The following is a 23,837-nucleotide window of genomic DNA, read 5'->3' as shown; positions in this document are numbered from 1 at the left end:
GACTCACCTGCTCAGGTAAAAGACAAACTACACAATTTGTGTGTACAGTCAGGTTACAAACATCATAGGCAGAAGCAGGCAGTGCTCATGAGCTCATCTCTGTTCCAATCCTCTGTTCTATTCTTCCTTTACACACATTAGTAATATTTATAGCCCTTCTGTCAGTAGACAATAGTGGTCTCTCCTCCTCTTCTCATCTATTTCTTAATATTAGGCTGTATTTAACCATCTTGTGACATGAAAGGACATATGGTTATCTGCACGTGATTTCTAGGTGTAAAAAAAAACATTAATTTCCCCATTAGTTGACTTTGACCTAGTGTAATAACTCATTACTTTAACCCATTTAGACTGGGACATAATCTGCCATTTTTAGATTTCTTTGGCTATTCAAAATAGCAGAATCTACAAGCTCATAGTGCGGCACCGAGTGCCGCGCTATGAGCTTGTTGATCAGCTTTTTTTTTGTATTGTGAAAATTTGGTCAAATCTTTGAATATATATATATATATACATTTTAACTCAAATATTTGCTTCTGGGAGTCCCTGGAACAAAATATTTATAGATGGGGGTCCTCGGACAAAGACATGAAGTTTGAGCAAGGAGTTGTGTAAAAAATGTTCACTTTAAAGATTTATATATACAAAGATTTGTACAAATCTTCATGTTTAAAAAACAAATAGCAGATCCACAAGCTCATAGCGCGGCACTCGGTGCCGCGCTATGAGCTTGTAGATCTGCTATTTTTTGAATAGCCAAAGAAATGTTAAAATGACACAGAGATAATTTCCCGGTCTTAAAGGGTTAAGTAAGTAAGCAGAGTAAGAGTAAACAGATCTGCTGTTTTTTGCAGAAAGTGACAATACAGTTCTAACTGCTTAATATTGTCTGTGTACAGAGCCTGATGATGTCATCAGGTTGGCTGGAGGAAGCAGTCACTGTGCTGGTAGACTGGAGATGAAACGCCAGAGAGAGTGGAGACCAGTGGATGGTTCTTACGGCTGGAACCTGAAGTCATCATCTGTAGTGTGTAGACAACTGGACTGTGGCTCTGCTGTTTCTACAGAGAGACGTGGTTCTACACGTCAACCTATATGGATGATTAGACCTTCCTGTGTTGGAGATGAATCTACACTGAGGGAGTGTAGAGGAGCAGTGAGGTCTGATACTTACTCCTCCAGTCTGGAGCTGATCTGTTCAGGTAACAAACAATGACTTCAACAATGATACTAATCTATACTGTCTGTCTGTCTGTCTGTCTGTCTGTCTGTCTGTCTGTCTGTCTGTCTGTCTGATCTATAGATCTATAGATATCCTTTTAAAATAGTGCTCTCTCTCTCCCTCTCGTTCACCCCTCTATCGCTCTCACTCACCCCCCCCCCCTCTCTCTCTCTCTCTCTCCCCCCCCCTCTCTCTCTCTCTCTCTCTCTCTCTCCCCCCCTCTCTCTCTCTCTCTCTCTCTCTCCCCCCCTCTCTCTCTCTCTCTCTCTCTCTCCCCCCCTCTCTCTCTCTCTCTCTCTCTCTCCCCCCCTCTCTCTCTCTCTCTCTCTCTCCCCCCCTCTCTCTCTCTCTCTCTCTCTCTCCCCCCCTTTTGCTATTATTTTAATGTTGTTTTATGCTTTTTCTTTTCTTGTTTGCTTTATTGTTAAATGAGTTGTAATTGTATTGTTTCTCTGTAAAGCACTTTGAGCTGCATTTCATGTCATGAAAGGTGCTTTACAAATACAGTTTATCATTATTATTATTATTTCATAATCATGCTAAATGACAAACTTACTAAAACATGTTAAGTGAACAGGGTGTGGGAGCATGTCTGTGAAAACATATGATCTGTGTGTATTGTGAGAATTATTTGTGTCATTTTGTTTTGTAATAATAAGGTTTTATTATAGTACATTTGTATTTACCAGTGTTTGTTTAAAGGACTAGTTCACCCCAACAATGACTTATTGTCTCCGCCAGGCCGAAGGCATGGCGAGAGAGTATGTTTTACCCTCCGTCCGTCTGTTTAGTTTGTGTGTCCGTCCGTCCGTCCTGTCCGTGTGTTACCACCAAATCTCCGGCACCATTGGCCCGGTCGCTGCGAAACTGTGCACACACACTCCCTGGGTGCCAATTCAGAACCTCTGCCTCAAATCTTTCACATGGGCCTGTTATAGCGCCACCAGGAGGCCGATTTGTGCAAAACCCATTTTTTCACATTACTCCTACAGTTTTTAACCAAACGTCATGCAAATCGGTACACAGTATCTCTATAGTCATGTGATCAACCCTGATCTGTCCGATTTCCCATATTCCATCCTCATTGGTTAAGGTTGCCATCCAAAGTTTGCAGGATTGGTCTGTTTTGAACAAACTGCCTCAAACCATCAACGCAGCTTGCGATTTCCGTGAAATTTCACACGTACATTCCCACTAGGCCGAGGAAGGAAATGCCACCCTTTTCACATTGGCCTGTTATAGCGCCACCAGCAGGTCTAATTTAGCAAAACACATTTTTGGAACAAAATGCCTCAAATCATGAATGCAGTGTCCGATTGCAGTGAAAAGCCCTAGAACAAATGGCACCCTTTTCACATTGGCCTATTATAGCGCCACCAGGAGGCCCCAATAACGTACCTGACCTGGCGGAGACCTGTGCTCCGAGGAGCACTTTTTCTAGTTGTCTATCAATTACACCCCCCATGAAGCATTGAATTCAGGGAGATTTTTTTGTTTTTATCGCATTCCTAAACCAATAATTTGATAACCAGCAGTCTCTCCGGTAGGAGACACAAAGAGTCTCCTTTGTGTCTCCTACCGAATACATTAGCATCTTTATTATTATCATCAAATTATTGGGATTAGGAATGAGACAAAAACTAAAAAATATCCATGAATTCAAGTCTCCATGGGGGGACTAATCCATAGACAATTAGTCATTTTGGGGGTGAAATGTTCCTTTAAATATTTCTCCAGTATTTGAACTGTGCATCATGTTTTTCTGCTGTAATCAAGAGATTGTTTAGAACAGCTGTTCTGATGAATATAGTCCTGTATAAAAGGAGTCTATCAGGGTCACAGAGACTTGAATCAGTACAAGAGGAAAAGACATCTCTGAGGATATACTGTAGACCAGAAACATGTTTCTTAACGTTTATGTTTGATTTAGTTTTCATCCTTTTTATGGAAAAACATTTTTAGTTTGAATAAATGAAGAAAATGTTCTTTGGAAGTGACTCTATTCTTTTGAAAACGCGTTAGATCATTTTGGGGATTTTGGTACCTACTGTACACAGGGCATTGCATTACGACACAACTGTGTGTGTGTGTGTGTGTGTGTGTGTGTGTGTGTGTGTGTGTGTGTGTGTGTGTGTGTGTGTGTGTGTGTGTGTGTGTCTTATTTTTTTTATTGGGCTGATTTTTCTGTACAGTTGATTGTAATTATTGGTAATTATATTTTGTACCTGGGACCGCCATACCAGATATGTGTTGTTAAAAAGTTTCAAAAATTAATCAAAATGTATAAAAAACATTTCCAAGATGTTCTTTTGAAAATTGTAGATCCACAAGCTATCAACATGTCGCATCGCGTTGTGAGCTTGTAGATCTGCTATTTTTTGTATTTGTTTATTCATTCATTCAACATAATTGTATTTTGTGCTAAACGGCAGAAAAACTTTTCAGGTACATAATTCTCGATGAATCCTAATAATAATCAAAACAAAAAGGTGCTGCTGTTATGAAAGACGCCCCTGATGCAATGTGCACCTTGTATTCTGTGCTGTGTACCATATAGTCTAAATAAGGCCCTAATAAAAAAAATAATTATGCAGCAATACAGTAGGACACAATGAGAAAAAGCATTAAGGGAATAAAAGCGACTTATAAAAGTATACAATAATACCCCTTTGAGTTGAGCGTTGAAACGTGTCCACAGTTTTACAGTTTGAACAAACAACACAGCTTTATAATAGTACCCTTGATTTTAATAGAGAACCTGGTCAATTTATGCCTGATTTATATTTCATCGACTGACAATATTATGTAATCTAGACATTAGTCTGACCGGCTAAACTAACACAGGATGTGAAGCAACAACCTGACATAAACATGTTATGACAACATTCAGCAACTAGATGTCAATCTACACTAACTCTCTGCTCTGTAGAGCTCTAGTTTCAGTCAACAGTAGTTTTTCTGCCTTGATACACACTTGGAAATGCATGCAATTTAAGTATAAGTAATATTCAGAATATGCATGCAGTATTACATAACTTGAAGTACATCCTGTGTATGTGTCTCTAATAAGCTAAAACTAAATACACTAGTCCATACCCGGTCGACGCATCCGTGGGGGGATATGCGCACATGACCTGGCAACCCAAATGTCTGCTTCTACGTCTTGGTGGCATCGCGACCCATGATGGACTTCTTAGTGTTTCTCTCGGGCTTCAAAATGATGATATAACACTTTGGTCCAAACAGCGCCACCAAGAGGCCAAAACTAGACGCTAAAATAGCAAACACCTCCACCACGTCTGCATATTTGCCTGGAGAGCTGAGATACGCTGGGATGAAGGCTATCCACACGGCGCAGAAGATCAACATGCTGAACGTGATCAGCTTGGCCTCGTTGAAGTTGTCGGGGAGATTCCTCGCCATGAACGCTAGGATGAAGCTGAGGAGAGCCAGCAAACCGATATAGCCCAGTAACACCGCGAAACCAGCCGTCGATCCCACCGCGCACTCGTAGACGATCTTGTTACCGTGGTACTGCGTGTTCTTATGAGGGCTCGGCGAGGCGGACGCGAGCCAGGCCGTGCAGATCGTCGCCTGGACGGACGTAAGAGCCAGAACGGTTCCTCTCTGCTGCGCGGCGCCGAACCACCTCGCGATGTCCGCGCCGCCGGGCTTGGAGGCCTTGAACACGGCCAGCACCACCATGGTCTTCACCAGGATGCACGAGACGCACAGCACGAAGCTGATCCCGAACACCGCGTGCCTCAGCTGACACGTCCAGAGCCTGGGGCGACCGATGAACAGCAGCGAACACAGGAAACACAGTTTGAGCGACAGCAAGAGGAGGAAGCTGAGCTCTGAGTTGTTGGCGCGCACCATGGGCGTGTCTCGATGACGGACGAAGATCCCCAGGACGAAGCCGCAGACGAGCGCGCCTAGCAACGAGATGGTCGTCAGGGAGACGCCCAGGGCCTCGTGGTAGGAGAGGAACTCCACGCTCTTGGGGACGCAGCGGTCGCGCTGGGGGCCGGACCACAGGTCCTCTGGACAACTGGTACAGTCTGTGGAGTCTGACAGAGAGGACAGTAAAGGGACAGACACGTACAGTATCATTCTAAAGCAGGGGTGATGCAACTCTGATGATGCAGAGGGTCATTATATTTACACACTCACTCCAGAGGAACACAATGCATAATATACTGTCATCAGAGGGCAGACACCTCTTATCTCTGTATATTAATTATCTTCGTAAATTAATGCCATTCACAGTCACACAAAAGTAACAACAGCAAAAGTAACAACAACACAGAATAGCAGATCTACAAGCTCAAAACGCATCGTGTTGCGATGCGTTTTGAGCTTGTAGATCTGCTATTTTTGCTATTTTTTTATTGGAATCCTGAAAAGTAACATTTGTATTTCATTTCAAATGCATTTAGTTATACTTATGTTAACTTTATGAACTTAAATACAAACACATTGGACATAAAAAAAGACAATAGAATTTGACTGAAGTAATTAAAGTGGGTCGTGTTTGCATGTTTGGAATCATAACAGCTGAAATCAATAATATATCAGTATTCTGATATTAACCTGCGGGCCGCATTAAGTGAAGGTGGGGGCCGCATGTAGCCCCCGGGCCGCCAGTTTGCCCATATATGTTCTAAAGATTCCTACGTACATAATGTAAAGCTATACCAGTCTGGTTGCTGATCTCTCCCTCAGAACAAGCGATGCAGTCAAAGCAGCAGACAGGTTCTCCTTTCCTTCTGGCCACACGGGTTCCAGGAGAACAGCTCTCACTGCACACTGACCGAGGAGGCTGCGGAGGAAAGGAACAATGATCGCTTTCAGTCTTAAACTAAATTAAATTACCATCATGAGCTCAACATGAGTTCTAATAGAGAGCTGAAGCTCAACATGAGTTCTAATAGAAAGCTGAAGCTCAACATGAGTTCTAATAGAGAGCTGAAGCTCAACATGAGTTCTAATAGAAAGCTGAAGCTCAACATGAGTTCTAATAGAAAGCTGAAGCTCAACATGAGTTCTAATAGAAAGCTGAAGTTCTAACAGGAAGCTGAAGGAACCTTTGTGGATTCAAAGCTCCAGAAGATGGAGTCTTCATCGAGGATGAGTTCTTCATCTCCGGAGGCTAACGTCTTGACCACGCCCACATTCTGAACCTTCGTGCTTCCATCAGGAAGCCACGCCCAGTTCATGACATCGTAGATTGGCAAAGCGTCACCGTTGTCGTCAAACGACACGTCATCGCCGAATGATGTGGTGAAGTTGATCTTTTCCAGGTAATAGACCAGCTAGACATGGAAGACAGAATGATGGAAACAAGAGACACTTTCTGGCCAATGAAAGGGGATATCACACCTGCCATGGCTGTATTGAATTGGATTAATATCACACCTGCCATGGCTGTATTGAATTGGATTAATATCACACCTGCCATGGCTGTATTGAATTGAATTAATATCACACCTGCCATGGCTGTATTGAATCGAATTAATATCACACCTGCCATGGCTGTATTGAATTTAATTAATATCACACCTGCCATGGCTGTATTGAATTGAATTAATATCACACCTACCATGGCTGTATTGAATTGAATTAATATCACACCTGCCATGGCTGTATTGAATTGGATTAATATCACACCTGCCATGGCTGTATTGAATTGGATTAATATCACACCTGCCATTGCTGTATTGAATTGGATTAATATCACACCTGCCATGGCTGTATTGAATTGGATTAATATCACACCTGCCATGGCTGTATTGAATTGAATTAATATCACACCTGCCATGGCTGTATTGAATTGAATTCATATCACACCTGCCATGGCTGTATTGAATTGAATTAATATCACACCTGCCATGGCTGTATTGAATTGAATTAATATGACACCTGCCATGAATTCATATCACACCTGCCCTGTCTGTATTGAATTGAATTCATATCACACCTGCCCTGTCTGTATTGAATTGAATGCATATCACACCTGCCCTGTCTGTATTGAATTGAATTCATATCACACCTGCCATGGCTGTATTGAATTGATATCACACCTGCCATGGCTGTATTGAATTGAATTAATATCACACCTGCCATGGCTGTATTGAATTGAATTAATTTCACACCTGCCATGGCTGTATTGAATTGGATTAATATCACACCTGCCATGGCTGTATTGAATTGGATTAATATCACACCTGCCATGGCTGTATTGCCTGCAGACTGGCACAGCTGTGCCCGGTGAAAGGCCCTCGTCCTGGCACACACTGCAGCATGTCATGGAGGCCGTGGGCCAGGGCATACACCGCCTTGTATATGTTGTAGTCTGGTCTGAGGTCGGACACGTCCAGGAAGGCCGTGTCCGCTGTCCTCAGGTCCTCTTGTCCAGAACACACCCGTCCACCGGCATCCACCCACTCTGATGGAAGGGGTGCAAATTTACACCCAAAGGTGTGCTCCCAAAACTGCCTCACCTGAACAGACACAATGAAGACTTAAAGGTAAAGGTAGGGTAAGTGATATGTTTTGGTTAAAACTAGGGCCGGGACTTTATCGCGTTAATTTCGATCAATTAATTACAGAAAAAATATCGCGTTAAAAAAATTAACGCATTTTAATCGCACTTATTTTTTCACCGCGGAACGTTTCTCACGGGACGAGTTTCAGACGGACCGTCTATCCCGGTGCACCAACTGAACGTGCATGGTCTCACACAACAACAAACCCCCAGTCAACACAGTGCATGAAAGTGAAACATGAATGAAGACGCCGATGAAACTGCTTTGGTTGGCCCCGTGGAGGGGAAATTTTGTTTTAAAAAACGGACGGATGGAAGCGTGGATAAAAACACGGTTGTGTGCAAAATATGCAAAAAAGAATTCGCATATCACCGCAGCTTGTCAAGCCTCAGGTATCACGTTAATGCAAAACATGTTGCAGCTAGGGTGGAAGGTAACGTTAATAAAACGAGTCCGAGTACAACGACCCACACCCAACCCACACTCGACCAGATGAGTAGTTTCAGAGCCAGGATCAGTAAGTCCACATCTGAAAAAATAACAAACTCTCTGGCTCACTGGATTGCAGTCGACTGTAGACCACTTGCGGTGGTAGAAGATCAAGGGCTGCAAAAGGTGCTGCAGATTGCGTCGTCTGACACAACATATGAGCTGCCATGCAGAAAGACAATGTCAAAAAGAATCCAGCAGCTTTCTGAGACTGAAAAAACAGCAAAGGAGAATTTAATGGAGGAAACCGAATATGTTGCTCTGACTGGGGATCATTGGACCTCGGTAAGCAATGCAAATTACCTCGGCGTGACGGCACACTTTATTGACACCAAGTGGCGTCTTCAGTCATTTGCCTTGACCATCCAGAAGACCACCACCAGGCACTTTGCTGAAAACGTGGCAGAGGATTTTGAATCTGTGGCAGAGGCCTGGGAAGCCACACAAAAAGTCATCACAATTGGAACAGACAGTGCCCGAACCATGATTGCTGCAATGAGAAAGCTCACATTCCAGCACATGCCGTGTGTTGCTCACGTATTGCAGAGGACCATCACTGTTTGCCTTGGTGACAGTGGGTTTACAGCCACATTGGCAAAATGTCGCAAGATAGTGGGGCACTTTAAACACAGCCCCTCAAACACAGAGGAACTGCACCAGGAGCAAAAAGAAAATGGACAAGAAAAAGAGCCACTGATACAGGACGTGTCCACAAGGTGGAATTCAACACTGTTTATGATCTCTCGTCTGTTGAAGAACCAAGAGGCTGTGAAGGCTACTCTAGCCAAACAGAAGCACAAGCTAGCCATGTTGAGTGGGACAAACTGCAGAGGCTCGAGACCCTCCTTGAACCATGCAGGTAAACACCCAACTGTTTTATTAATGGGATTCATTACACGTTACTGTCCCTTGAAAAGCTTTGTGAATAGTGATAGTGCAATATAAATTAAATTGCTTGTACTGAATATCGATATCACTATATGTTGTAGTCTGGTCTGAGGTCGGACACGTCCAGGAAGGCCGTGTCCGCTGTCCTCAGGTCCTCTTGTCCAGAACACACCCGTCCACCGGCATCCACCCACTCTGATGGAAGGGGTGCAAATTTACACCCAAAGGTGTGCTCCCAAAACTGCCTCACCTGAACAGACACAATGAAGACTTAAAGGTAAAGGTAGGGTAAGTGATATGTTTTGGTTAAAACTAGGGCCGGGACTTTATCGCGTTAATTTCGATCAATTAATTACAGATCTTTTACAGAATATTATAAAGTTGCTACTTTTTTTTTAATATGCAATTTGAATCTACTATTAATTGGTCCAATAATTAAATCACTTTCCTAAACTATCCACTGCAGGTACGTGACTGAGCTCCTTGGGGGTGAGACTTATGTCTCATGCTCTGTGGTGTTACCTTCTCTCCGCCACCTGACCCACATCATGGAGGTCTCAGATGACGACCCAGCCTACGTGGTGAGGTTCAAGGCTGCCTTCACAAAGGACCTGTCTCAACACAAAGATACACTCAACCATGGATGGCTCACGATGGCTACAGCACTCGACCCGCGCTTTAAGGACCTAAAGTGTCTACCAAGAGGAGAGCGAGAAGGGGTGTGGACCAGCGTTGACGCACTGTTGCGAGAAGAACCCGGCAGAGCCACTCCAGAACCCACAGAGGAGCCAGCAAGGAAGAGGAGCCTCCTGCTGTTTAATTCAGACTCTGAATCAGAGGATGAAGAGCTGCCCAACATGGCTCTGAGACGCTACAGAGCAGAGCCCACCATCAGTGAGACAGACTGCCCACTGCACTGGTGGTCCACTCATGCAGGGGCCCATCCACAGCTTTCTACCCTGGCACGCAAGTATCTGGGCAGCCCTGCCACTTCTGTCCCTTGTGAGAGACTTTTCTCACTGGCAGGTAACATTGTTCAAAAGAAAAGGGCAGCCTTGAGCTCTGAAAATGTGAACAGGCTAGTTTGTCTCAGCAACTGGCTGAAAGAGAAGAAGCAGAAGTAGTAGTAGGCCGAGAGGTATCCTGAGGCCAATGGGCTTGTTGTCACTAAAATGTTGATCGGTTATGGGCTATGTTTTGCAACAGAGATATTAGTGGAGGTGTTAGGACCCAAAAATAGGCTGCTGACTTCAAGTCATGATGCAAAGGTCCCCTTTGGTATGGAAGTACCTGAGGGCCATAGGAAAACATTTATCCAAAGAGACGAGTTAGATCACCCTTCATTTCTGAAATATACATGTTTTAAAAAATGGCCGCCACCATTTACAGCAATACAGCAAAAACAATATATTTGCTTCTGTTAAAGCTATAACAATAATATTGGTGTCAAAGTGTACATCTTTGGGGTCAAGTAATCCAATTCAATAGGTTTCAAGGCAAAAAAATAATAATCATTTTCTCAATGCCATGAAAACAGGGCTAAAATATGCTAATTTAATTGGAAAATGTTGTTTTAACAGGGTAACTTTCCATTTTCCCCCACTCTAAAACCTTAATTTAGTTTCCCCTTTGGCATGGAAGTACCTTAGGACCATAGGAAAACATTTATCCAAAGAGACGAGTTAGATCACCCTTCATTTCTGAAATATACATGTTTTAAAAAATGTCCGCCACCATTTACAGCAATACAGCAGAACCAATATCTTTGCTTCTGTTAAAGCTATAATAATATTATTGGTGTCAAAGTGTACATTTTTGGGGTCAAATAATCCAATTCAATAGGTTTCCAGGCAAAAAACCCAATCATTTTCTTATTGCCATTGAAAACAGGGATAAAATATGCACATTTTATTAGAAAAATACGTAAATAACGGGTAACTTTCCATTTATTTCCCCTCTAAAACTTTAATTTAGTTTTCCCTTTGGCATGGAAGTACCTTAGGGGAATAGGAAATAAATTATCCAAAGACACAAACTAGATAAGACGTCATTTCTAAAGTATTTGTGTTTAAAAAAATGGCCGCCACCATTTACAGCAATACAGCATAGCCCATATCTTTGCTTCTGTTAGGGCTATGATGATAATATTGGTGTCAAAGTGTACATTTCTGGAGCCAAGGAATACAATTACATAGGTTCCAAGACTAAAAAACCCAATAGTTTTCTCATTACCCTCACAATGGGGGTAAAATATGCACATTTCATCAACAAAATAAGTGACATTAAAATGTTCCCCCTATAAAAAAAACTTTAAGAAGTACAACCTCTTATGCACATGCCATATGCTCTATGTGTGTCTGTCCAATCTAGGAACCCAGTCAAAAAAAGGAAAAAACAGCACCCTCTGCTATTTTTTTCCTTAAGATTTGACTCTGGGGGGGACCTCCCAATAGAATGTGGATAACAGGATGGTGGCCATTAGGTCCGCCCTCAGCCCTCCACTTCCGGTCTACGTGTCTTTGTTTACATTCCTAACATTCCTAACTATACACGTTGTATCAGGAGCTCCCGACAGATTCAGCTGCAGAGCTCTGAATCTGTCTTGAGAGATAAGTGTCTGTCTGACTGTAAGTGTATATGTCTGACTGCTATCACCTGAGAGTTACACCTGTTGCTGTCACAAAACATAAATTCTGCACAAGGGACTGCGACAATGTGATTAAATCAGAGGTGACAGAAAATCTGAGACACTTTGAGGTTCAATTTGAGGTTTGTATTACTTTCTCATTGAATACAGAATGTTTTTTATGTTAACTGTGCCATTATTGATCAAAAAGTGGACAGAGCAAGAAGAAGACATGAAGAGTCTGTGAGCCCAGTAAAAACACAGTGCATGAATGGTGGTGGCAAGTTCACTGCACAGGCTATACTCTCATGCTCATCATCATCCTCATGTGAATAAACCACACCGTGTTTCTTCTGTGGTGAAGTTGGCAACAGAAAGGAACTAAGGACGGCTCCCACCCTGAAAAGTGAAATAATATGCTCAGGTGCTGGGTGACAAGTGTCTGTTAGCTAAACAAGCTGCTGGTGACATGGTAGCTATGGAGGCAGTGCATCATCGTGCATGCCTGACTAGGATCTATAGAAAAGCAGAAACCACCGTTGTGACACGACAGAAAATAAGGCAACACAGGTCATCAGAGCACATGTCCTCAATGAATAGTCAATCAATTATTATTAAATGTAACACCACGCGCCTTCGAGAGGATATTGACATCAGATCTGTGCGACTAGATCGTGGCTGGTCCCTGTTATGTTGTTTGATGATGACCTGAAAGCTGTTGTTGGCATGAAAAGCAACACATTTACTGATGTCTCCATCATCTTCAGAGCAGCTAAAATCCTCCGGGAAGAATATCTTCCGATGAAACAATAATTTACAGGTTCCTTCACAGCCTCCTGATTCAATCCCTCCCCTGCTGCAATTGTTCCTAAAGATGCTTCTGGATGGATAAGGTATTGACCAGACAGCCCCTGAACCAGAGAAGTGCCAGGTTGCTACATCAATTGGGCAGCAAATCATTTACAACTCTGTGAAATGCAGATCCAAGAAATGTCCGTAGTGTTAGTTGTCACATAAGAGAAAGGGAACCACAGCTTCACTGTATCTGGCAATGAATCTGCACCTGCATACTGGCAGTAAACACCAGGTGGATACCATGCATAAGCGAGGTATGGTGTATCATGTGATCACTTGAAAACATTGAGTACAGTGATCAATCAGTGGGAGCAGATTGGTGTGGTGGTCCCACCTCAGGCAGTTAAGGGTGTCTTCACTAATGGTGGTTTTGACAACATTGACCTCAACCCATCGTCAACAACAGCAAAATCAGCCCTCCACGGGACATGAATAAGCATTCAGCAGCACTTCCCGTCAGATGACCAACAAACAGCCAATCTCACTAACATCCTAGTTCCAGCTAAGATGGGGAAGAAGCATGTACAATCCTTTCCAGCTTTCTACACAACAATGGATCTGGATGTTTCACTCCAAACTGATGTTCCTGCTCTTAATACAAACAGTCATCCTCAACCAGCCTCTTGTCCTCTCAGCAACATACTTGAAGAAGGCTCCCAGTGGTTGGAGAGAGTCACCGACACCTTGTGGGGAAAGACAACCTTGAGGATGAAGAATGGATCTCATGGGGTGCATATTATGCAAGCATTGCAGAGCCTTGTTCAGCCCCCCCATCCAGATCATATACTGCCACTGTTCACAGAGTCTCCTACCAGTCCCACTATGGCTTGGCTTGGCATGCAATGAATGTCCTCCTTCAAGCAATCAACTACCTAAATCCAGGTCAGACACCAGTCATGTTAGCTGATCAACCCCTATTCACACTTGCCAAAAAAGATGCTCTGGAGTGTGTCTGGAGACTGGCTGGATGAATGGCAGTGGATGGACTACAGCTCTCACCAATAGTGGTAATTCAACTAGTGGCAAAGCTCAGTCTTTCATTGGTGTTGACCACATCTGCAGAACCTGGTACATGCATCAGGTGTCTGTAGCTGCTCTGTACTTGTGATGAAGGCTTATGAGCGATGATGAGTCGAGCCCCCTCTTCCTTTTGCCCTTTGATGAATGGCTTCAATTTCAATTATTTCAAGGGACTTGCCAGAACTGGTTATTTGCAAGTGCAAGACTCAAATTACCACAACAACCCCATTGTCATGGTAGTAAGAAAATTATTGGGGATTTGTTTTGCCTTGAAACCTAATTAATTGGATTCCTTGACCCTAAAAATGTTTACCATTATAGCTTTAACAGAAGTAAATATGGGTTCTGCTGTATCACTTCAAATGGTGGCGGCCATTTTTAAAAACGCATATATTTCAGAAATGAAGAGTGATCTTATTTGTCTCTTTGGATCATTTCTTTCTTAGTGCTCTAAGGTACTTCTATACCAAAGGGAAAAGTAAATCAAAGTTTTAGAGGAGGGGGGGGTAAGTTACCCTGTTAAAACGTATTCTTCAAATGAAATTTACATATTTTACCCCCCGCTGTCATGGCAATTAGTAAAGCATTGGGTATTTTACATTGAAACCTATTTAATTGAATTCCTCAACCCCAAAAATGTACAATTTGACACCAATATTATTACTATAGCTCTAACAGAAGCAAAGATATGGGGTCTGGTATAATAGTGGTTAATTGTCGTCAGCCTTTTTTTAAAAACGCTTATATAAAGAAAATGAAGGGTGATCAAACTTGTCTCTTTGGATATTTTTTTTCCTATGGCCCTAAGGTACTTCCATGACAAAGGGAAAAGTAAATACAAGTTTTAGAGGGGGAGGGGTTAAGTTACCCTGTTAAAACGTATTTTTTTAATGAAGTTTGCATATTTTACCCCCCGCTGTCATGGCAATTAATGAAGTATTCATTTTTTTGCATTGAAACCTATTTAATTGAATTCCTTGACCCCAAAAATGTACACTTTGACACCAATATTATTATTATAGCTCTAACAGAAGCAAAGATATGGGGTCTGGTGTAATAGTGGTTAATTGTCGGCGGCCATTTTTAAAAACGCCTATAAAAAAAAAAAGAAGGGTGATCTAACTCGTCTCTTTGGATAATTATTTTCCTATGGCCCTAAGGTACTTCCATACCAAAGGGGACCTTTGCATCATGACTTGAAGTCAAATGTTGCTTAGCACCTCCACTATATTGTCAGGATATTGGAGGAATAGGAGGGATTGAGGTCAATCACTGGCACTTTTCTATTTTATTTTACCATTTAAATGGTACAAATGGCACTTTATGTTGAACTGTTTATTATGCTGGCCTTATTCAGAGAGTTTCTGAGTTGATTAGATTTGTTGGACTGTTGGTAAATCAACAAAGACTGTTATGCCCTCTGAAGCAACAGAGAGATGTTTTCTAATGGTCAGGGTTTCCACTGTTGTGATTTACTTGAAAGTATTGTGCTTTACTTAAAAAAGAAAAAAAAAACAGGTTGGAAGTGTTGAGTTTACAGAAGGTCCTTGAATGTATATAGGCTACCTGAATCTCTTCAATGTATCCTAAAGTTGCTGCACTTTATGGCAATAATTGCACTGATCTGTTGGTTTGGTTAAGTACCACCTTGATAAAAAAAAAATAAACAATGTTTTGTTGCCTAAGCTTATGTACTCACTATTCATTGATTCACTCGTGTACCAAAATCCACTTGAAAAAAAATGGTTCTCGCTGTTCTCAGGTCAAATATTGATATGCGATTAAAATAGATTAATTTAGATTAATTAATTACAAAGCCTCTAATTAATTAGATTAATTTTTTTAATCGAGTCCCAGCCCTAGTTAAAACCAAAACGTTTTTTATTAACAAGTTAAAGCATTATATTGTGATAGTAATCATTGCTCAGAGTGTTTGTTCAGTAACAGTGTTAAAAAGTTCTATATTGTGATAGTACTCATTACTATAGAGTGTTTGTTCAGTAACAGTGTTAAATAGCTCTATATTGTGATAGTACTCATTGCTATAGAGTGTTTGTTCAGTAACAGTGTTAAATAGTTCTATATTGTGATAGTACTCATTGCTATAGAGTGTTTGTTCAGTAACAGGAGTCTCCATGTCTCTCTAGATCTTTAATAAACAGAAAATACATTTTCAGGTAGGTGACAACATTTCAGCCAATCAGGAGAGGGTACCCATTTATCGGCTTTATTTATAACACACTATAAATAATGTATTTATTATTTATAGTGTTCCAGTTACAATTTTGTATCTGCTCATCATTTCTTTATGTCATCACTTCCAATTTCACTTTGTTTAATCTGTATCCTGACTGAGTTCTCCAACCTGATTGGATAAAATTGGCATGCCGACTTGAAAATAAATGTTCTGTTAAATAAAGAGACTCCTGTTACTGAACAAACACTCTTTAGTAATGAATACTATCACAATATAGATCTATTTAACACTGTTACTGAACAAACACTCTATAGCAATGAGTACTATCACAATATAGAGCTATTGTAGTGGAACGAAAACAGTGACACCTAGTGGTGGCTTGGAAATGTTGTTCATAGGAACCTTTGTAGGTAGGAACCTTATTTTGGGGAAACATATAGTTGAAGGACTTTCAGACAAGCTAAACAGGAAGCTGAGTTTACTGGAGAATTGTGTGATGTTTACATATGTTTACAATCCAGCTCCATCCTTCATGTTTTGCCCTCAAAAAGGCATCATCTGTAAGTAATACATGATGTGATCAATGTTAACCTTGTGACATGATATTATTTCATATTTGTACATCTGCAATTTAAATGTGCATTGAGTGATTGTTTACTCTGTTCATACTCCTCTAGTTCTAATACATACCTACCTTGATACTTCCCCATTCTAGTAATAGTTTATTTCTGCTATGCCTGTTTTGTGATGTATACAAAAGATACTTACCAAGAGAACCCTGTTGGGAAAATAGTGTTAAAATGCTTATATGCATACTTAATGTACATTGTTGAATCCTGTGATCACAGGATAAGGATAATTCCTTTTAACAGGTAGTTCATGAAAGTCCTTGCGGTCTTGTGTCCAATGAGAACCTGTGAGCAATTAGGGGTTAAGAGTCTTGCTCAGGGACAAATTTCATTTCATCAACATATGCTGGCCTGGCCTGGAATCGAACCTGGGGCAACCAGGGCCTCGGGCTCCCTAGGCGGGCTCACTAACCACTCAGCTATGGCCGCCCCAAAGGCTTTGTATTAGGTCATTAGCTCATTCACTGTATTAGGTCATTCACTGTATTCTAGTAAGAATGATTATTGTTTTGTATCTGTTTTGCAGTTTTACACTTTTTCTACATAAAGAATTATCAGAATTGGATTCAACTCGTCTCTGGCTGTTCTTAGGTGGATGAGAGTTTAGCTGGCTGTATAGCTGAGCTCAAGCATGCTTGGTGATGACAGCACAGCTATTCAAGTCTTATTTTAACCAAAGAAAATCACTTAGCCTACGTTTAAGCATGGATACAACACAATGTGAATTGTTTTAAAACAGAACTCTGTTTGAAGCATCTTAAAGCTGACTCTCAACGGTCTTCCCTGAATGAATAATAAAGGTCAAAGAAGTCAAACAAAAACACTCACCACGCTCTTGTCGTGGCTGTTGTCGGGGTCGTTGTCGGGATGTGTTTCCAACAGGAAGTCCTTGAGTCCTGGGATCTCTCCTCGCCGGATGGCGATGCCCAGCGTTCCTCTGAGGAAGGGCATGAAGCCGGCCGTCTGCAGGCCAGCGTACGTAGCCCACGACTCACTGGCCATCCACTGTAGACCAGTCACATTCTGCCTGACCACCTGTTTGGTTTAACAACATAATACTGTTGTCGGGCAGAAACCTCTTATCTCCATGTTCTAACGTTTTGTGTGTTTTTTCCCCCGTAAATGAACGTCCTGCTAGGTCATACTACAGCGCCACACAACAGTATCAAAAGCAGCAGAATTTGAATTCTGAAAAGTAACAGTTTTGGACACATACGATAGAAATGATCATGGTTAATGTCGGATGAAAGCCTTGCAGCGTACTGGACGTACGCAACTTTTTTTGGACGTACTTTCTTTCAGCAAAAGCTTTCCCCACAATAACAGAAAACACAAAAGACACTAGTATTGAGCCCTGAGGGACTCCGGCGGTTCAAATAGCCTATGTATAAAATGGGCTAAAGTGGTTAATGCATGTTTTACGATATAATCATGTATATCTGCAAAGTAACTAGTAACTAAAGTTGTCAAATAATTGTAGTGGAGTAAAAGTACAATATGTGCCTCTGAGATGTACAGTAGTGGAGTAGAAGTAAAAGTACTTAAAACTGGAAATACTCCAGTAAAATAAAAAATAAAATACCTCAAAATTGTACTGAAGTACAGTAGCCTACTTGAGTAAATGTACTCAGTTACTTTACACCACTGTTTAAAAACAACAAACCCAAACCTCCTCCATCAGTTTAACCATGAGGCTCCGATAGGCGAACCCAACGACCACCCGAGCCGAGGAGGTCTTCATCACGGAGACTATCCTCTGGAGTTCTGCCCCCTGGGGGTCCCTGGGGACCACCAGTACGTAGGCCAGGCAGCCCAGACCGGAGCGGACCAGGTCCGTCTGGAAGGACCGCGCCGCGTTGTGTCCGTAGTCGTTGTCGATGATCACCAGGCCGACCCACGTCCATCCAAACCGTCGCATGATCTGGAGCATCGCTCGCACCTGATATAGGATAGAGACAAGATCACCTGATATAGGATAGAGACAAGATCACCTGATATAGGATAGAGACAAGATCACCTGATATAGGATAGAGACAAGGGAAGGATGCAGTTTATAATTTAAGGGCATTTAAAGGTGTTGTTCACCCCCCAATAAAGTACTTATTTTCTATCAATTGCAAAGTACTCAGAGATATAATATAAACATCTACACGAACAAGAAGCACAGACACATACAGGAGAAGAGATTTATTTAGTTTTTGTCGCATTCCTGAGCCAATATCATTTGATGACCGGGTCATCGTTCAGAAGGAGACTCTTTGAGTCTCCGTCAGGTCATCAAATTATTGTCTCAGAAATGAGACAAAAACACAAAACAATCTCCATGGATTCAAGGCTTCATGAGGTGAGGTGTGTAATTGATAGAAAATAAGTCATTCTTTGGGTGAACTACATTTCATGCCAGAGTTTAATATCATAATATAATGTACTTACCAGTGCCAACGTTTTATTGTTTTTTATTTTTTTCATGTTTTCACAGACCTCGCTAAAAACGTTAAAAGTGCGCGTTCATTTGGTTCTAAACAAACAGGGGATCTGTGTGAAACGAGCAGTGAAGACCGCTTCCATTTGCGATCCGCCATCTTGAAGCTACAGCGGTGAACGCTAGACAGTGATCAGCGAGGGCAAAAACAACAACCGAGAAAATCGACTTTTAGACAGGATCCCAGACAGGAAGCGGATACAATCGGAGAAAAAAACGGAACCCGAATAATTCCGTTTCCGGTGGTGCTACCGGAAACGGAAGTGGATCAAAAATTTCAGAAAGTGCACTTTTTGTTCATTTCGAGAAAAAGAAAAACACCACTTTACGTAGATACACGATTGGCAGTCAATGTACAGACGCACTTAACCAGAGCAGTGTCTCAATACACAAATCCACGGAGCGCTGCCCTGTAGGGGGCGCCGCCATTGCTGCGGTGTCAGACTTGGTCAGCTGCTGCTGCGTGGTGTCAGTCAGCTGCTGTCACTGACTGCTCACGTTACTCTTTTACCTGCTTTTTACTAACCTTTACTAACACTAACTTTACAAAGAGGTACAGAAAATCTGGATGAACCTGTGTAGTTTATGTCTGCTCCAACAGCCAAGCAGGTAAAGAGTAACGTCAACACACAGACAGAACCTCAGCAGCAGCTGACTGAGTTTGACACCGCAGCAATGGCGGCGCCACCTACAGGGCAGCGCTCTGTGGATTGCCAATCACATAAATATGGTGCAAAGAGAACCGTTTAGGGCAGGGGTCTTCAACGTTTTCAGACCAAGGACCCCCTAGCTGAGAGAGAGATGAAACAGGGACCCCCTCTGTGTTGTAAAAAAAATGTGTTTCAGATAAACTTTTGCTATAACTCTTTGCCAAAAATAGCCGATCTATACGCCCACAACGCCTCGCAGCGCGAGGCGTTGTGAGCTTGTAGATCTGCTATTTGTGGCTAAAGTTCTCCTCAGAAAAGGGATGCTAGGGTTGAAGTGGTTAATGTAAAAGGAAAAAATCATATCACACAAAGATTTGGCGGAACCCCCTGTAGTAACTCTGAGGACCCCCTAGGGGTCCCGGACCCCCTGTTGAACCCCTGGTTTAGGGCCTAGAATGGGATACCGGGTAAACAATTAACCTACTGTAGCATCTGTCTAAAATCTAAATAACATTCATTTTATGGTAGAAAAAACAAACAAACAAGCAAACTAGTGACCAAGATATATCTGCATAGTAGCCAGGATATGAGTTCTTAGGCCAGATTATTCACATAGAGGTAAATGAGTGACTCTCTAAAGGAAAAGATCTCATCATTATTTTGTGTGCCGTGCAACACCTCGCAACACTCCCTAGAGGGAGCTATTTGTCAAGCATGTGGAACTTACCCTACTTGACAGTAGTCACAGCACTGTTGCCAGATTGTGTGAGATAAATAAGCAGCCAGGTCTATGAAAACAAGCACAAAAGAAGGGACTATGGGCTACGTGAGCACTTTAAACCTAATACATCGGCTAATGAAAATAGCAGATCTACAAGCTAGATAGATAGATAAATAGATATATAGATTATTTGTGTATATATATATATATATATATATATATATATATATATATATATATATATATATATATATATATATATATTTACAAGCACCTTTACAGAAAAACAAGCCCAAAGATGCTTATAATTGTCGTGGAAATCTCTCGGCACAACCTCAGAAACAAAAATTCAGAAACAAGGACACACAAAACTATATCTTAAAACATGAATGATTTGTATCATAATTGTTGCAACAATGAAGACAAATCGGTCCAAACCAACCCTCAGAAGAGTCTCTCAGTCTTTCTCAGTATGGTTCATTGTCTTTAAGCTGCTCTGACACCTATTTATATTGACAAGAACACATGTATCTCAGCATGAACTGCAAACTGCTCACTATAGGCTCCAAGCCTACTCTCAACTGCAACACTGATACAGAAATGACAGTTCTGAAGGATTAAGACTCATTCAGATATCCTTAACAATGGCAATTGTGCTTCATAGCAACAGAAGTGTTGTGTGTAGTGGTTTACCTGAAAGGCATCACTTATAATAAGCAGACATGGCAACATATGTGTTGTGCGTAGTGATGTGTTGTATGTGTGTTGTGTTGTGTAGTGTTGTGTAGTAGAGGTTGACCTGGAAGGCATCACTAGGAATAGTTCTAAAGAATGAAGGGTATTTATCCTGGTCACTCAGACAGGCACAGGTGGCGTAGTAACTGACCTGTAAAATGACAGACAGGTCAGACAGACAGACAGACAGACAGACAGACAGACAGACAGACAGACAGACAGAGTATCAATACTGCAATGTAGATGTATAATACAAGACGCGCGAACGCTGGAAGCGAACGCAGCTGGAAAATATTATGTATTTACGGACTTTGTGTGTGTGTGTGTGTGTGTGTGTGTGTGTGTGTGTGTGTGTGTATATGTGTGTGTGGGTGTGTGGGTGTTTGTGTTTTGACTGTAGCTGCACTCTGGCGCACTCTGTCGGCCGCACCCAGGCAGTGCACTGCACACAGACAGACAGACACACACACACACACACACACACAAGCCGAGCAGACTTTCATAGTAAGCTCCACTTGGGCGGAGGCTCCTTCCGCGTTCGCAAACATAAATAAAAAGTATGGGCATCAAAATGTACTTAGAGTACCAACAGTAGAAGTAGCCTACTCATTGTGCATGAATGAATGTCCCCATTTCACAAGTTTAAGCATCAATACCGCAGAAATACTCTGTTACAAGTAAGAGCCTGGTATACAGAATTTACTTTTACTACGTAAAAGTACAAAAGTATTGACGTCTAAATGTACTTAAAGTACCAAAAGTAAAAGTGCTCCTTATGCAGAATGTCCCATTTGACAAGTTTTCAAATGTATAAAAATCATTTGAAAACGCGTTGTGAGCTTGTAGATCTGCTATTTTCACTATTTTAAAATATTGTTTTTTTTTAAATAATAATCAAATATTGACATAAGAGGTTTGTAAATACAGTAAATAACCGAACATATATTGTGGGGTAAGGGGTCTCATAGTAGTACACTCACCATGGGCATTCTGAACAGGCCCAACACACTGGAGAGGGCGATGGAGTTGGCGGAGGTTCCCTCGCCCACGATGCCGAGCACCGGGGGAGGCGAGTCGGCGCAGCTGCTCTCCTCCAACCGGAAGCTCTCCTCTCTCCCGCTGACCAATGAGAGCGCCGAGCGGAAGCCCACCCCCAGCACGCTGCAGGTCTCGTGGATGCTGAAGCCCAGCGTCACCCCGGGCAGCAGCCGGGGGTTCCTGTTGATCTCGTTGACGGTGAAGGCCATGGTGCGAGCCCAGCGGAACCCTGGGACGAAAAAACTACAACGCGCACCAAGGTTATTGTAGTTTTTAGATTTTTCATTATAGTTTAGTTCGTTTGGTCCGTTTTTGCCAGACCCAGAGGGTCGGTCTACTCACAGTGGTGTAAAGTAACTAAGTACATTTACTTAAGTACTGTACTTAAGTAACATGTTTAGGTATTTGTACTTTACTGGAGTATTTCCAATTTTCAGTACTTTTACTTCTACTCCACTACATCTCGGAGGCAAATATTGTACTTATTCCACTACAATTATTTGAAAACTTCAGTTACTAGTTACTTTTCAGATATAAATTATTACATTATGAAACATACATGAACCACTTTAGCCCTATTTTATACCTAGGCTGTTTGAAAATAGCCGATCTACAAGCACACAACGCGTCACAGCGCGACGCGTTGTGTGCTTGTAGATCTGCTATTTTCAAAATATACTTAAGGTACCAAAAAGTAAAAGTACTAAAATATTTGAAAATAGCAGATCTACAAGCTCACAACACATCGCGATGTGACGCGTTGTAGATCGGCTATTTTCAAATAGATACTGTAGGGCTGAAGTGGTTAATGCATGTGTTATAATATAATAATTCCTATCTGCAAATTAACTAGTAACTAAAGTTTTCAAATAATTGTAGTGGAGTAAGAGTACAAATTGGAAATACTCCAGTAAAGTAAAAATACCTCAACATTTGAATTAAGTTCAGTACTTGAGTAAATCTGCATAGTTACTTTACACACTGCCTAGGCCTGCATGTCACAATTATTACATAATAATCCCCTAATCGCAGCTGTTTGAGATAATCACAATTATTTTTTGCATAATCTTCATAATCGTTTCCATGTTGTAAAAATCTTACAATCATACAATTTAACCCATTAAGACCTGAGATACAATTCTACACATGTCTTCTAAATCTTAACAGGTTTCTGAAACACTCATGTTTCTATAATATCAGCGGTGCTTCAACTTTTTCATGTCAAGGACCACACAAAATGATATGTATTAGGCCGCAGACCCCCATCTGAAAATATGTTGTTCCAGGGACCCCCACAAGCAAAGATGCTTTAAAAATATATATATTCAAAGATTATTCATTTTCAAGATTAAAAAGAAAAATAGCAGATCTACAAGCTCATTTGTATAATAAATATAAACCAACCAACCATCAAAAGAGTCTCTCACTCTTTCTCAGAATGGTTCATTGTCCATATGCTGCTCTGACACCTATTTATATTCACAAGAACACATGTATCTCAGCATAAACTGCAAACTGCTCACTACAAGCGTACTCTCAACTGCAACACTGAAACAGAAATGACAGTTCTAAAGGATTAAGACTCATTCAGATATCCTTAACAATGGCAATATAGCACTCGGTGTCGCGCTATGAGCTTGTAGATCTGCTATTTTTTGAAAAGCCAAAGTATGAAATAATGGTTTAAGTGGTTACACAGATGCGTTCACAGATTCGGTCTTAATGGGTTAAAACATT

General features: G+C 41.5%; 2 protein-coding genes across 5 annotated transcripts in view; one reads left to right on the top strand and one right to left on the bottom strand.

The window, feature by feature from the left end:
- Positions 1-1,394, top strand: part of LOC311041590 (uncharacterized protein) — a 123,260-nt gene extending 121,866 nt beyond the window's left edge. For all 4 annotated transcript variants that reach the window (XM_084052038.1, XM_084052037.1, XM_084052036.1 and 1 more), the window contains one exon: positions 900-1,394. In XM_084052038.1, the coding sequence (XP_083908164.1) occupies positions 900-1,216 (317 nt within the window). In that variant the 3' untranslated portion in view covers positions 1,217-1,394. The remainder of the gene's footprint in view (positions 1-899) is intronic.
- Positions 1,395-4,378: 2,984 nt separating this feature from the next.
- On the bottom strand, positions 4,379-22,309 carry LOC311039087 (extracellular calcium-sensing receptor-like; the record flags this gene model as incomplete). Its single annotated transcript, XM_084048729.1, has 12 exons — positions 4,379-5,292; positions 5,921-6,044; positions 6,310-6,537; positions 7,450-7,725; positions 8,616-8,690; positions 8,844-8,910; positions 9,237-9,342; positions 9,847-10,018; positions 17,303-17,509; positions 18,138-18,413; positions 21,127-21,213; positions 22,043-22,309. 12 exons carry the CDS (start codon positions 22,307-22,309, stop codon positions 4,379-4,381), a joined length of 2,799 nt encoding a protein of 932 aa, XP_083904855.1.
- Between the last annotated feature and the right edge of the window lie 1,528 nt (positions 22,310-23,837).

This window comes from Gymnoscopelus microlampas (genome assembly GCF_963454915.1).
Source record: "Gymnoscopelus microlampas genome assembly, chromosome: 3".
NCBI lineage: Eukaryota > Metazoa > Chordata > Actinopteri > Myctophiformes > Myctophidae > Gymnoscopelus > Gymnoscopelus microlampas.
Note: the sequence above shows the minus strand (reverse complement) of the source record. Positions and strands in the feature narration are given on the sequence as shown.